The sequence below is a fragment of the Mastigoproctus giganteus genome, chromosome 6 (assembly GCF_048544385.1).
Source record: "Mastigoproctus giganteus isolate SK-2022 chromosome 6, ASM4854438v1, whole genome shotgun sequence".
NCBI lineage: Eukaryota > Metazoa > Arthropoda > Arachnida > Uropygi > Thelyphonidae > Mastigoproctus > Mastigoproctus giganteus.
In genome coordinates, this window is record NC_143580.1 from 19,720,318 (window position 1) to 19,737,224 (window position 16,907).

Here is a 16,907-nt window from a genome sequence, read left to right on the forward strand (position 1 = left end):
AGGAAAACGATAAATCATGAATCATTGAAATAAAGCTATGGGAAGTACCTTAGGTAGATAATTTATTGAATGCCCCTCGTACCTTTCGGTTATAAAAAATTATTAAATCTGTATCTATAATTATGAATTATAGATATTAATATTTATCTTTGTATATTTATGTAGGAATATTGTATTACAGAATATTTACGGATGAGTGGTATGTACTGGGGGCTTACAGCATTAGATCTAATGGGTCAAATAGAACGTTTAAATAAAGACGAAGTTTTGACGTTTATTCAGAACTGTCAACATGAGTGTGGTGGAATTGGAGCCAGTAACGGGCATGATCCACACTTATTATATACTTTAAGTGCAGTACAGGTAAGGAGAAAACTTTGCTTGAAGTTTATTTTAGAAATTATCTCTTGTGCAGCCCTTATAATTCACATGTCTATCAGTTTGTCTTAAAATAATTAAAATTCTTTGTTCTGTATTTTTTTGAAACTATCTTTCAGCATTGACTTCATGCATTCTTTGGCCTTTTTGTCCACCTCCTAATTAATATTTTATATTAATGATATAGTCTTTTTTTTTCTTATTAAACTATATCATTTTCGGTCTTACTCCATTAACCAACAAATCTGCTTGTGGCATCTTCTAGTTAGCTGCACTTTAATTCATGAAAATCACATTGAAGGATGATACATTTCCACTCATAAATTAATTTTCCTATCTGTCTGTGACACCGGATAACTTTCAGGGTATTAAGGAATGGGTTAGCAAAATGAAATCTATTTACAATCTTTTAAAATCCAGAGACACCTGGCAAGATGAACCTGGTATGACAATAAGCAGAAAATCATATGATGTCACAGACATCATTATTAGCATTAGCATTAGTAGAGGCATTTGATGCAAGAAAGCAAGCTTATGCAGCATCAGCCAAAAAAAAAAAAAAATAAATAAATAAAAAATAACCACTTCCACTTCACCCCTCTGTTCGTTCGAAATACCTGTCCAGCTGAGCCTTAAACTTATTTAGGCTATCAACTTCCACGACAAGGGATGGAAATCTGTTCCACCAACCAACCACCCGCTGGCTAAAGGCAAATTTCCTCACGTCTATCCTACATCTGTCTTTCCTCAATTTGAATTTATGCCCTCTCAGGTGATTATTCTGAGCAAGAGGAAGAATCCCATCAGCATTGAGCATGCTCAAACCATTCAAGGCTTTATACACCTCTATCAGATCACCTCGCTGGTGCCTAGTCTCCAGACACTGTAATTTGCAAAACTTAAGCCTTTCTTCGTAAGAGCACCCCTTCGTTCCATTCACCAATCTTGTTGCCCTTCTCTGTACTCGTTCCAGCATCTCTACATCCTCTTGAAATGAGGCCTCCAGACCTGTATACAGTACTCTAGGTGTGGCCTGACCATTGCCTTATACAAGGGAATAATCACCTCCTTATCCCTGCTAGAAAAATTCCTATATATCATCGACAATACACCATGAGCTACTATTGCAGCCCATCTGCACTGCTCAGAAAACTTCATATCTGCCTGCACAACAACCCCCAGGTCCCTTTCATTCTCTACCACTGTCAGTGTAGTACACAGAGTTGATACGTTGCTCTGGGGTTGCTGTTTCCCATATGTATTACTTTATATTTGTCAATGTTAAACTTCATTTGCCACCTCTCAGCCCATCTGCTCAACCTTTCCGGATCCTGTTGCAGTAGCATAGTGTCAGTAGTGTCCTTGACAACCCTACCAACCTTCGTATCGTCTGCAAACTTTGACATTAAGCTTGATATACCATCATCAATATCATTTATAAATACAGAAAACAATAATGGACCCAATACTGAACCCTGAGGGACTCCACTAATAACATTAGTCCACGATGAGTAGTGTCCATTGATTACCACTCTCTGTCTTCTCCCCCTCAACCACCCCTTTATCCATAGCAGCAATTTGCCTCCAATGCCACACTGCTCCAATTTGTGCAGCAGTCTTCCATGTGCAACAGGTATCAAAAGCCTTTCTAAGATCCAAGTATATAATATCAAAGTTATTCCCTACATCCAGTTCTTTTGTGACTGCGTCATAATATCCAATCAAATTGGTCAAGCAAGACTTCCCCTTAACAAAACCATGCTGTGTCTGAGCTATAACTGAAGTCTTGTCAAGATGATCCTGCAGTGCTTCTTTAACCAGTGCCTCCATTAATTTTCGTGGAAGAGAAGTTAAACTAACAGGTCTATAATTACTTGCATCGCCCTTTGATCCTCCTTTGTGAATTGGGGTCACATTTGCCCATCTCCAGTGCATGGGTACTTCCCCTGAGTCCAAGGAAGCTCTCATAATTATGGCTAAGGGTTTGCGTACTTCCTTTGCTGCCTCCTTTAATATAACTGGATAGATCCCATCCATCCCAGGTGCCTTTCTTGTATTTATCTTCAACAATTTCTCCTCCACTTTTCTCTCAGTTATTACAAGATTCTCTAGGTTACTGCCAGAGTTGAATACACCTCTGGCATTCCCCTCGCTGAATAACTCCTCATGTGTGAATGTCAATGCAAAATATTCATTTAGTTTGTTAGCTACCTGAGCAGGATCATCAACAGTTGACCCATCGATATCAAGTGGACCAATCTGATTCATCCTCTTCCTTCTAGAGTTTACATAAGTAAAGAACTCTTTGCTGTTTTTCTTTGCATTCCTTGCCAAAGATTTCTCGTAATCTGCCTTCGCCTGCCTAACCTCCTTTGTAACTTGGTTACAGATCAACTTGTATCTATCATAGGCTTCTGTGTCACGTGTTAATTTGTATGTATCCCATGCATTTTTCTTCTTTGTCATATGTCTCATTAGTTCATCTGACATCCACTTAGGCCTAAACCTTGAACAATATTTCTTAGTTGGTATGTAAAGCCTAGTAGCCTCCAAGATATGTTCTTTGAATGCTTCCCATTTTGAATTTGCTGTTGGTAACATCATCAGTTGGTCCCACTGTATAGAATTTAAATACTGTTTCAGTCCATCGTAGTCACCTTTACGAAAGCAATAACCCATCCCTTTACCCCTAATGGTAGTTACCTCTTTGAGTAAATCCCACTTCAGCACAATGTGATCACTGCCACCTAGTGGTTCATTTACCTGCAGATCCTTAATGCACGAAGAATAATCAAATCAAGAGTATTACTCCCTCTAGTTGCCTCCCGAACATGCTGATGTAGAAAACAATCATCCAATAAATCCACAAAAGCCTTGCTAGTGTGTGGGTGACCAGCCCCCAAATTCCAGTCAATATCTGGGAAATTAAAATCCCCCATTATAAGACTCTCTGATTTACTGGCCCACTCTATTTCCCTGTACAATTTCTTATTATACTCATCACAGTCATTAGGCCTATAGCACACTCCTACTCTCAATTTTGATCTCCCAATGCTTATGTCACACCAAACTGACTCGACACTGCACTGTCCAGCAATGTTGACTGGCTTCACTTCCTTGGATTTTATGTATTTCTTAACTAATAGCATAACCCCTCCTCCCTTCCTATCCTGTCTATCCCTTCTGTAGACATTGTACTCCTCAAATTCCAGTTCTGCATTCCTTATATCTGTGTGACACCACGTCTCTGAAATCCCCACAATATCTGCCTTTGATGTTTTGAGCAATACCTCAAATTCATCAAATTTATTTACTAAACTCCTAGCATTGGTGTACACGCAAGTATACATGGACCTGTTCTTTTTCTTAGCTACCCTAACACAACCCATGTGTTTACTTGTACCCCAATGATTCCCAGCAGTCTCTGAAATATCCTGCATCTTATTTTCCAGGCTGCAGCCCATTCCAATAGAAGCAGTGCAAGAATCACTTTCACCTCTGCCAGTGGCTACTGTTAATCTATTAGTCCTTGTATCTAGCAGTTTTCTGACCCATCTAACACTGCCTCGATAGCATCAGCAAACATTCTTGCACCCTTTCTATTTAAGTGTATCCCATCCCTGTAGAAGCAGTCTCTCCTGTTAACAAGTACAGACCAGGCTGAAAAAAATTCTACCCCTTGAGCCTTGCACAAACTTTCCAGGGCCGAATTGATCGACAGGGCTCTCATCATATACTCCCTCCTATCGTGTCTGGGCAGAATTGCAGACACTTTCAAATTGAACCCTAATTCACGGCTTTTTTTCAACAGTGACCTGTACTTGTGAAGTAATTCCGCCGGTCTCCTACTCTTAATATCATTAGTGCCAACGTGTACAAATATATCACCTTTTGTGCCCTTAAAAGATGATATCCGCTCTACAACGTCATCAACCTTTGCCCCTGGCAGACATACCCTGGTCCTGTTCCACCTATCCTTTTTATAAAGCATGTTTCCCGTTTCCCTGACAATAGAGTCACCAACACTACTTATTAGACCACTGGAATTTGGAACTGAGAAAGGGACCTACCATCTGACAGATCCCTTCCTCAGTTCCAAATTAATAAATTGATAACCCCTTATATTGATATTGGTAAATTGATAATCTCTTATATAACGTTAGTAATTGCATTACATAAAGGGAATGTTAATAATTACATTATGTAAGGAATGCATCGAAAAGAGATGTTAGTTTTGTATAAACCTCTAATTCTTTATTCTCAGAGCTGCTAAGTTTCACTTATGTGATGCACTTAAAATTATATCATGCAGTTTAAGGTTCCTTTAATAATGGTATGAAAGGAAAAGTTCTGTTTTTTACTTTAGGTTTATTGGTAAATTGATAATCTCTTATATAACGTTAGTAATTGCATTACATAAAGGGAATGTTAATAATTACATTATGTAAGGAATGCATCGAAAAGAGATGTTAGTTTTGTATAAACCTCTAATTCTTTATTCTCAGAGCTGCTAAGTTTCACTTATGTGATGCACTTAAAATTATATCATGCAGTTTAAGGTTCCTTTAATAATGGTATGAAAGGAAAAGTTCTGTTTTTTACTTTAGGTTTCAGTTTGGTATATCCAATAACAGTAATGTATTCGATGCATTTCTCAATGTATTATGTCCTGAAACATTTTTTTGGCCATGTTAAAGCATTTAAAAGTAATTTTTATTATTGACAGTACTACAGAATAAAATCATTGCATTTGTTTGTTCTCTTATTGTTACATATTTTGTATTGTGACTTTGTAACTCTTGGAACATGTTCCACTAATATGGTTGGTAAAATAATGAAAAAAATTGTGTTTGGAGTAGATGTGTGAGTGATTGCAAATGAATCAAATAGCAATATTAGTTTTTTGGAAAGCAAATTTGAACCTGATTTTAGCATAGAAGTGTGTATGTACCATGTTTGAAGATATTTTTTAATTTTAAAGCTAACCTGGGACTTTTGAACACCTTCACTGCATTGACACATAAGTGTTTGCTAGTAACCCACATGCTGTGCAATAATGCATAAAGGTGATCGTTTTTAAGCAGTCAGTATACCATTAGTGTGAAATGAACTGCTTGATTCTGTCAGCACACTGATTGAATGCTGGGCTATTAGCATCAATAATTCAATTTTGTTTATAGCTTGGTACACTTTTTTTTTTTTGTTTTTGCTTATGTTGAAGTCATCACCATTGACTTCCAAATCTAATTGCCTGGCAAGATTAACAACTTTTTCTATCACATGAGCGACACGATCAGTTTCTGGCGTTGTTTTTGTCTCGTTTTTGAAAAAAAATTGACAAAGTTTCTTCCAAACACCATTCAATGTTTTTTTGTGAATTTCATCCTAAGATTCTTCAATGATTCTTATGGCATCTAAAACATTGAATTGTTTCCAAAAGTCTTTAACAGATATCTCACTATTTTGTCTCATAGCTTCATTCAGACATGCAAACGAATGCCTCGTGTAGTAGGCCTTGAATGTTTTGATGACTTCCTGGTCCATCAGGACCAGGAAGCAAGCTGGTTTTGTTTGGAGGCAAAAACACAACTTTCACACGTGGGTCAAAATTAATAAGGGTGGCAGGAAGGTGACCGGGTGCATTGTCAATAAGAAGCATCACTTTAAATGGAATCTGTTTAGACTTGCAATAACGTTTGACTTCGTATGAAGTAGTGACCAAACCAGTCCTCAAAAACGGAAGCTGTCATCCAAGCTTTATGATTTGACTTCCAAATCACTGGTAAGCTAATTTTAGATATATTTTTTAAAACTCTTGGGTTTTCGGAGCGATAAATTAAGAGAGGTTTTAACTTGCAGTCACCAGCTGCATTCCCGCCAACCATCACTGTCAATCATTCTTTGGAAACCTTAAAGCCTGGAAAGTTTTTTATTCGTGAAAACGATCTAATTTCCAACAAGAGTTGAGCACGAATTCAAACACACACATATAAATATGACAGTTGGAATGCAAATTCTTGTATATGTGTGCAGCTCATGCAGCAGCAAAGTTGAATTTTGTTCATCTTTCGCTCTCACTCTCCGCCGTCGCACCATATATCGAAAGCATATGAAAAACGACCTTGAAGATAGTGGGCGGCAGTGTTGCCAAACGAAAAAAATCAAGAACCGCGTAACTCTGAGTTCGTGTAAGTCGGGGTATTACTGTATATATTTTTTAGGAGCTATACATAAATTTCTTAGCACTTAATCCATTTTTCACCATTCTGGACTTCATTAGCCTAGTGACAAATGACAGTTACTGTTAATATTTTAATTTATTCAAAAATATTTTCATATTTTAATATACAGGAACTCCCCGACTTACGTAATACTCAACTTACGGAAATTCAACTTTACATAAGTTTTTGCCAGCCGGTGCAAACTTAAAAAAATTGTGGAAACGTCTTTTGCATCCTGTAGGAATAAATGGAGGTATCGTGAAAATATTGTGATGTGAACCCAATAACACATTGTTTTTATTGGTAATTCATTCCAAGACCTTGGAAGTTGAAATTTTCGCTATATAACTAAGCTATTTATCTCTCCAAAAGGTCATTTTTATAATGGAAATTGCGCTACACTTTCATCGTTATCATATGTTCTGTTATAAGAATCAATTTTGAACGCCTTTGTGATATTTTTCTAAAACATTTCTGGAGGTCACTACCATAAAACAATAAAAACAATTTGCACCTTCTGGTTTGTTGGACTTTTCTGTTAGTGCAATCTATTATAAACGGGTAGTAAACTCGATCTTATTGCATTTGCAATAATCCCGATAACTGGAATTGTGTGGGTTATTATGGTGAAATGTGTTCCCCCTTCACTGAAATCTTCAATCATATAAAAAAACAAATTTTCAGAATCTTCTCTTCATTCCTATTTACTTATTACAATGAAGGGAAAGCAATCAATAGAAAGTACAAGTGCTGGCAGTGCTAGGAAACAAAATGAAACTAAACAAAATTGATTTAGAAATGAAGATGATTAATTAAGAAGTACAAAGCAGGACAAAGTTTGTAATCTATTGCACGGAATTAGGTCTCGCTGCTTCAACAGTGAATACTATTTTAAGGGACAGTGCGCATATAAAAGAATATGTTCAAGGATCAACGTATTTCACACCGGGGCCAGTCCACCCCAACAGTGATCACAAAGCAGCGTTCGGGTGCTATATCGAAGATGGAAAAGTTATTAATTAATAATATGGATGGAAAATAAGATTCAGAAGCAAGTGCCCCTGAATCTAAAGGCCATTCAAGCAAGAAGTATTTATGAAGATAACGATAAGTACGACAAACCCCAGGCCAAGTCCTTTGCAAGCAATGGGTGGTTTAACAGGTTCAAGCATTGTGTTGGTTTCGAAAACATAAAAGTATGCGGTGAAGTCGCCAATGCCGATTCTGCAGCTGCAGAGAAATTTTGTGATGTGTTGGAAAAAAACTCCTTCTAAATCTTCACAGCCCTCAACTTTCACAGTGGCGTGCTAATCAGCTGGAGAGTTAATTCTGGCAACAGTGTTCAAAAGGCAAAACTTGCAGATGTTATGCCTGTCTCCTCTCTTTTTGTAATTTTATGATTTTGAAATTTTTGTAATTTTATACACTTTTGTAATTTTTCGTGTGCACGAGATAAAAAAAATTGAATAATTCTATTTACATGTTCATCGAACATTTCTTTTTTGCTTCTATCAAATTCAGCGTGCATATTTGCGAGTGTGGAATTTCTCTAAATGCTTATTTGGGGAAATACGCACAGCGTTCCACAGAACACAACCCTTACGTAATTCGGGGAATTCCTGTATATAATTTATTTGCATATTTCAGAATTGGCGCATTTTTCTCATAAGTTCACATTCAGTAATGTTGCTTCACAGCAAAATATACTGCTGTGCCAAATTTCATTGATTTTTACCAGTTATTTGCAAAATCCTTCACATTTCTTGTTTACACCTTAACTCTTTTTCTGCTGTGTAATTCATGATGTTAAGAGAGAATCTTTATTGTCCTTTAAAACTTAGTTGTGTTTTTCCTTTTGTTTCTTCTGAAACAAAAGGAAAAGTACAATTAATATCATTTTGATTTTGTCCTTTTTTTTTATGTTTCAGCACTCATTTTAGGGTCCATAGTCTAACGAAAGTCTAATGCTAATGCTAATGAAAGATCCTTATAATGTCACTCGGTTGTCTGTCTGTCCGTCCTTCACGTTGTATCTCTAGAACCACTCAAACTATTGACTTGAAATTTTGCATGGGTTTGTACATCATGTGGGCCAACATAACGCCATATTGATCATTGTTGACAAAAATTTATCTGAGAAATGGGGGGTAAATGTGGGGGGACAAAAAATTTTGTTAACAACCTATACACTGTTGGAAAGAGCTCAACGAGTAGGTTTAAAATTAAAAATGGCAGTGCCAGACAAGAAAATGTAAATAAGTTTTGTCTCCCCCCCTATTTCCGTCGCTAATGGAGCTAAAAATATAAAAATCACATTAGTATGCATTATTTGATGCTTATCAAGGGAAAACTATTCCGGTTAAAATCTATCATTTACTTTTTGTGTTAAAATTAAAAAACCAATCTTTTATTGCACTTCGACAGTGCACTTCTTTGTACTAAGTAAATCTCCTTTTGGTGACAAAAAAGGTTGCTAAATAGTTAGTTAATAATTCTGAAAGGTCATTTATAAATTTTGCGACGAGAAGTATTTTTTAACAATTTTTAAAAGCTGGAGTTGTCCCAGCAAGGAGGTACTCAGAGAGCCAGTGTTGAGGCAGCGGTGGTGGGGAGGCACCTGAGTGGAGTCTTGTTGTTGTTTGGGGTTTAATGGCGCAAGAGCAACTTCGGCTATGTTGCACCTAGAGTGAGTAGAGCCTTGCGCAGCCCTCACCTGCCAGTCGCTTCTCCCCCAAGACTTTAATTGCTTCTCCAGGAAGAAATCAGAGTTGCTTCTCCCACCCTTGTCATTCACAACAACTGGAAAGACTCAAATAGACAACGTTTTCATTAGCCTCCTCAGTTTTAGGCCAAGCCAGATACTAGAAACTTTTTTCAGTTACCATAAAACTCTCTGTTTGAGATACTACACTATCAACCATTCATGACTACGGACCTTTCATCCTGTGCACGGCACCCAGTAGTTGACCAATTTATTTAATTTTATTTTTCAGATTCTTACTATATACGATGCTCTTGATGTCATTAATATTGATAAATTGATAGAATTTGTGAAAAGTTTACAGCAGGAAGATGGTAGCTTCTTTGGAGATAAATGGGGTAAGAATTTTAATATTTTTGGTATTATGTTATTTTTGGTTTTCTAATAACTGTAACATAACTAAGATAACTTGATTTTTTCTAAAAATAAAGTTCTAAATACTCATCAGTATTATATAAAGGCTTTTAATGAGAATATTATGCAAAAGGTTTTGACCATTCTTTACTTTTAAATTAAAAATAGTGAGTATTAGTTAGATGAGTTAAATAATTCATTAACTGTGGTAGTGTTACGCAAATTAATTCATATACTCTGGAGGTGTGTAACCCCCTGGAAAACATGCAAGTTTATATATGCATGCATATACACTGAGTGATTACTTTATTATGACCACCTACCTAATACTTCGTAGGTCCTCCTTTTGCTCTCAGTACAGCAGCTATCCGACATGGCATTGATTCAACAAGAAGTCGGAAGCATTCGGGGGGGGGGGTATGGCCAATCAAGCTGTGTGTAATGTGGTCAGCAATGCAGATATGAAGGTGATTGGTGTATCCAGACACCCAATATGCCTTTCCATAGTGTCCCACAATTGCCCTATGGAATTGATATCAGGGGAATTCAGAGGCCAATCGATATGCTGGAAGTCAGAACTGTGTTCTTCAAACCATTCCTGCACAACAAGTGCCCAATGGCTCTGCGCATTGTCACCTTGGAAGAAACCATCGCCATTCAGTAAAAAGTGTAACATAGCGGGGTGTGCACAGTCAGCAAGCAGTTGACGATAGCGGAGACCACTGATACGTTGTTCCACGTGCACCAGGAGTCCAAGTTCCTGCCAGTGAAACATGCCCCACACCATACAACCGCCTCCACTGGCCTGCACTTTTGATACCGTGCATGATGGATCAAGAGCCTCATGTTGTTGATGACAAATCCGTACATGACCATCCACAGTGTGGAGTAAATAACGTGACTCATCTGACCAGCACACCTTCTTCCAGTCTTCTAATGTCCAACTTGCATGCTCTTTGCACCAGGCGAGTCTTTTACGCCGATGAACCTTGGTTAGCAGAGGATGCCTTAGGAGTTGTCTGCTGGTATAGCCCATACGTGCTGCGAGCGTGCGATGCATGGTCATGCCAGATATTGTTCCGGGTTGGCCCATGTTGTATTGGGTAGTCAACTCTTGAACAGTGCTGTGCCTGTTCTCCTGTATGAGTTGTCGGACACGGCACTCATCTCTAACATCAACCTTTCACTGACCTTTGCAGTTTTGCCGTCTGGTCGTCATTTGACCATTTTGATGCCAGTCCTGTACTGTGGCTCTCTAACACCCCCACTAGTTCAGCCGTTTGGGAAATCGAGGCACCAGCTCATCGAGCACCCACAACCTGTCCTTTATCAAAGTCCGATAAATCCTTCCTTTTACCCATCACGTTTGGAATTTTACTACCTACTGAGCCACTGACACCTTATCTATGCTACATAGGTCGACTAACTGCACACTCTCGTACCTCACGTGGTCAACGGGTTGCATTCAGTTTTCATAGGGGTGGTCATAATTCAGTGATCACTCAGTGTATAATAGAGATACTTAGCAAAAATTATCTTGGAAAGCAGTGAATAACTCTTTGGAGTGAATAGAATGGCTTTGGAGTACAAAACAAGTTGAAAATAACATATGATTAAATAGGCCTTTGCGCTCTGGATTCATTATTATTATTAAATTACAGTTGCTCAGAGCGAAACGGATACAAAAATAGATTGTGACAAGTTTAATAATAGGAAAATATACATATATTAGATTAGATACATACAAATAAAAGTTTTCGGTTGTTTAGTCAACCTTCTTCAGTTAAACTGACAGTTAAGAATGGCGCATGAGGGCGTGTACTGCCAATCTTGTACGTGAAGTGCGTGATTAATTGTTGGATGTTGAAGCCTGTGGCTCTGATGTATGTGGACGTGGCCAGCGTTTGTCAATGGACAGGATTGCTGTCAACAGCAATCCTGTCCATTGTTTCTCAACCTTTATTAAAAAAGGTCGAGAAACAGTCTTCACTTGGTTACTATTTGTAACTCCTAGCCTGTCATCTGGTGTTTGTAATAAATAAATTGTAATACTTCAGTAACAGTTTTGTAGCTTGAATTTTGTAAAATATATTAAACAGGCATTTTTTTTTACATTGCACATTATTCAATTCTTTCATATATTGAATTTATACTGAAAGGTTTTACTATAAATTAATGTGTTAAAATCTTAAAAATAACTTTTAGTCTAAATGTTATTTTTGACCAAATTATTAGAATGTGCTTTAGTATTAAGAAGTGAATATGAAATTCAAATACCCATTTGTAAAATACTTGTTTTTAGAAGAAAGAAAGAAATATTATGTTTATGCTAACTTTATATTTTAGAGAACTGCTTTATTAGCAAAATGATGGAAGCAGCATACTTGCATCTGCAAAAAAAAAAAAAAAAAAATGCCTACCAATTTCATTTGTACATTTTTTTTTTATGTGAACCCCAAACACGAGAGGTATTAGAACCTATAGTACTTAGTACCGTGCTTGAGTTGGAGATTGAGAAGACGAAAGAAGATATTTGTTGACATTGGACTTGAACTTCTGTAGGTTGTAATTTTCAGGAAATACGTATGAAGGAAGGTTGTTCCAGAAAACGGCAGTTGAATGAATAAATGAGGAAGATGAAAAGTTGGTTCTGTGGGTTTGAAGTTGGACAGTAAATGGATGTTGGCTGGTGGCGGCACGTGTTCGGACTGTTTTGAAAGAGAGAGCGGGAATTATAGAAGCTAATTCAGCAGAACAGTGCCCATGGAAGTATCTGTAGAAGAGGCATGCAGCAGAAACAGTGCGTCTATGAGACAGTGAGTGGAGAGACTCTGTTAGAGATGAATCATTAATTAACCTAACTGCCCTCTTCTGAATGGAATCAAGAAGCCTGAGAGAGGTTTTGGGGGCACCACCCCAGATGTGGGAACAATATTCCATGGCAGGGCAGATTTGCGATTTATACAGAGTGAGCAGCTGTTTGGAAGAAAAGTAACGCCAAGAGCGAAAGAGAAAACCAAGTTTTTTAGATGCAGAGGAAGCAATATTTGTAATGTGCTTGTGCCAAGAAAGATTAGAAGTCAGGGTAATCCCCAAAAGAGATATATCATTTTGCCTAGAAATCGAAGTGTCACTAAAGATAAGCATAGGAGCAGAAGAATCCTTTTTGCGAGATATAAGACAAGACTGAGTTTTAGAAGGGTTGAAATCAACTAAGTTGTCTTTGCCCCACTGGACAATTACCTGAAGATCGGCATTTAAGGAATTGGCAGCAGATTTTCGAAAACTTGAAGCTGATTGAGCAGGACAAGGTTTCTCAAAATGGAAAGTTGAATGCAATGTGCTATCATCGGCAAAACTATGGATAGGATTTCCAGTCAATGGAAGAAGGTCATTGATATACAAGAGGAAAAGAGTAGGGGAAAGAACTGAACCTTGGGGGACATCGGCATTAGTGGAGAAGTTAGAAGACAGAGAGCCATCAACCATCACCCTCAGTGAGTGATCAGAGAGAAAACTGGATAACCAATTACTAAAAACAGTTGGCAAACCATAAGATGGAAGCTTGTTTAGAAGACCTTTATGCCAAACACGATCAAAAGCCTTTGAGATGTCAAGAGCAACTACTTGTGTTTCACCAAACCTTTCCATTGAATTAGTCCATAAATGGGTAACATAAGCCAGAATATCACCAGTGGATCGACACTGATGGAATCCATACTGGTGATCGTTGATCAGACGGAAGGTTTCTAGGTAGTTTAAGAGTTGGCGGTTAATTGATTTCTCCATTACTTTAGAAAGAGTAGAAGTAATTGCAATGGGATGATAATTGGATGGGAGGGATTTGTTACCCTTTTTAGGAACTGGCTGGATATGAGCAAATTTCCAAGGAGAAGGAAAAACACCTTTAGAATAAGAAAGTGAAAAAAGGCGGCAAAGAATAGGAGTAAGTTCAGGAGCACAGGTTTTGAGAACAAGTGGAGAAATACCATCAGGACGTGGAACTTTCTTAGCATAGAGATTCATCAAAATCCTTCTGATATCCTTTTGACGGAAGACCACAGGAGGCATTGAATGGAGTGTGTTGGGAATGGTAGGAGGTGTTTTACCAAGATCATTAATACATGAGCTGGAAGAAAAATGGGATGCTAGCAGGTCAGCTTTATCCTTGGCTGAAGTGACAACAGAACCATCTGGTTTGGACAGAGGTGGGAGCAGAGATGGGCAAAAGTTGCAGCCAATAGCTTTGGCAAGAGACCAGAATGCTCGGCTTCCATTAGGGCAAGAAGCAAGTTTTCTACTCTTAGCCTGTTCAAACTCTAGTTTGGACTGATTAATAACTGCTTTACAAAAGCAGTTATTAATCAGTCCAAATGACATCCCTCTAATAATATGTCTGATCGTTTAAATATACTCTTAACTCAGTGGTTTTCAACCTTTTTTTAATAACACCACCCCTAAGTAATTTATTTTATTTTGCGGCACCCCTACTCAATTTTCTGCCTGTTAGATCTGATTCTCTCTCCGTATATATAATATTAAAAAATATATGTTATATGATATTTATTATAATAATATAATTATAAAAAGTACATTTCATAATACAAATTATATATATACAGTATATAATTTTATTCTTTATATAGAGGTACTAAGTAAACATCAGTTATAGATCACCACAAAATTAAAACGATACTGCACACCTTTTTATAATGAAATAAATATATAAATTAAAAAATAATAAGTTTAAGTAACTTAAACCCAAATTACGTGGCACCCCTGGAATGTTGTTGCGGCACCCCCGGTTGAAAACCACTGCTCTAACTATTCACTTCCACATCAGATGGAAACAATCAGTTACTCTCTGGTTGAAAGACAATTTTTGCACATTCATCCTGCATCCATTCTTTTTCAATTTAAATTTTTTGTCCCCTTGTGTGTATATCATCCAAGAAAGAGACAGATGCCATCAGCATTTAGTTTACTCAACTCATTTAAAACCTTAAACGTTTTAGTTGGGTCTCCTCACAGATGCCTAGTTTCCACAGGCCCTAGTTTGTAAAGCTCAAGTCTATTTTGTAAGAGTACCCTTTTGTGCCCCTGACTAATGTTGCGTTTCTGTGCACCTGTTCCAACAGACCTACATCCATCCTAAAATGAGGTTTTTAAACATACAGGTGACCCCCGCTTAATGCTGATAATTCGTTTTGGAAAACAGAGCACTAAGTGAATCCACGCTAAGCGAGCACCACATTCCCACAAGGTAACATATGTATTTGTGAGTTGCAGTCGGTGCCATAGGATATTTCCTAATCAATAATAAACAGTAGTGAAAAGATGCACAAATGTCGGTCAAAATATTTAATATTCAAATATTTATACATATAAAATATTCTGCATTACATACGTATATAATTATGTGGTAACTACATACGTATCAAAATTAAACTTAAAATCCCAATTAAAATTATGAATTTAATTGAACTAAATTGGTTTAATTTAATTGATGAATTTAATCATGAAAAATGTGCCGAATTTGGGTTGAACTTTGGCCCTCTTCCAAATAAACTAAAAGGGGTATTAATTTTAAATCCCCCTCAGCATTACCACCCAACAATAACATCAACCGATGCTTCGCCACTTTGAAACCTGGCATGTTTTTTTCTTCTTTAAATATGAAACTTCTTTTAGGCATTCGTTTCCACAAAAGTCCTGCTTCATCTATGTTAAAACTTGTTGAGAAGTATAACACATAATATCCCTCTTCAATAATTTTAACAAGTTCTTTTTTGAAAGTTTCGGCTCCTTCTGCACTTGCGGCTTCTCCCTGGATTTTAAATCTATTCAACCAGCCCTTACTAGTTTTAAATGGTTCCGCTTTTTTTTTTTTTAGATGAGTTTTCTTCAGATCATCATATTGGCTAATCTCTCTCTCTCTTTTTTTTTTTTTTATAATATTTAACTTAATTGAATTCTGAATTGGATATTATCTTCAATAAAATTAAAGTCTTTCCATTTCAATCCTAATAGCCAGCCTAGTTTTCTTGCAGTGGAACAGCTATCTTTCCCACTGCTAAAATTAATTCTTTATTTTTTTTATAATTGTTCTTACAGTTAAACTTGCAAGTCCTAAATTATGGTACACATCCGCTTGTCTTTGACTGGAATCGATTCGCTTCAAAACGTCTAATTTAATTTTCAAATTCAGTCTTTTTCTTACATTTATAGTCTTCGTACTGCGCCCAGACGTTGCTTTTTCATTCTTATCGGCCATTATTAACTCTTCGAAAATGTAACTGCGTTGGTTGCATTAATTATGATACAATGTTCAAGTAAACTGCCTGTTACACACGATGTCTAATATGGTACTGAGTGATGACTAGACTTCAGATAAATGCATACAATGCAAATATTACAAGCAGTATACTTGATAATTTTTTAAAATGTTGATCTCAGAACTACGTAACAAGTCACTGTACTTCAATTAAATTAGCGTGCAAGAAAATTTCACTGAGCGTGGGAAAATTTCTCAAGTTGGCGTGGGAAACGTTTTAATGCTGTTTTGGTATTCATTTTCAAGCTATCGACTCCATCAAATGAAACGATATGCCAAAGATGCTATCTGTAAAAGAGCATTATAGTGATCTGTGACAGTGTTATAGTCAGATACAGGTTATAATATAAGAACAGCGTAAAGTGAACCGCGTTATAACGGGAGCCTGCTGTATTTAGTATCATGGCATGGCCTAATTATTGCCTTATACAACACAATAATCCTATTTTCTACCTGCTAACAATTCATGTATATCATTGACAAAACCTCATGAGCTGTCTTAACAGCCTGCCTGCACTGCTCAGAGAACTTGTCTCTGACTGCATAGATACCCATAGATCATTTCCATTCTGTTTTGCTATTCATTTTCAAGCTACTCCATCAAATGAAATGATTTCATTAAATATGCCAAAAATGCAATCTGTAAAAGAGCATTATAGTGATCTGTGACAGTGTTATTATAGTCAGATACAGTTTATAATATAAGAAACATTATAGCAAATCAGCGTAAAGCGAACCACATTATAACAGGGGCCTGCTGTATTTAGTATCATGGCGTGGCCTAATTATTGCCTTATACAACACAATAATCCTATTTTCTACCTGCTAATAATTCGTGTATATCATTGACAAAACCTCG

The 16,907-nt window shown here is 37.0% G+C and overlaps 1 protein-coding gene across 1 annotated transcript in view; it reads left to right on the plus strand.

Moving 5' to 3' along the window:
- Positions 1–16,907, plus strand: part of RabGGTb (geranylgeranyl transferase type-2 subunit beta) — a 55,821-nt gene that overhangs the window by 18,245 nt on the left and 20,669 nt on the right. The window contains exons 4-5 of the mRNA XM_090375001.1: positions 166–363; positions 9,593–9,698. Coding sequence (XP_090231127.1) covers positions 166–363; positions 9,593–9,698 — 304 coding nt within the window. The remainder of the gene's footprint in view (positions 1–165; positions 364–9,592; positions 9,699–16,907) is intronic.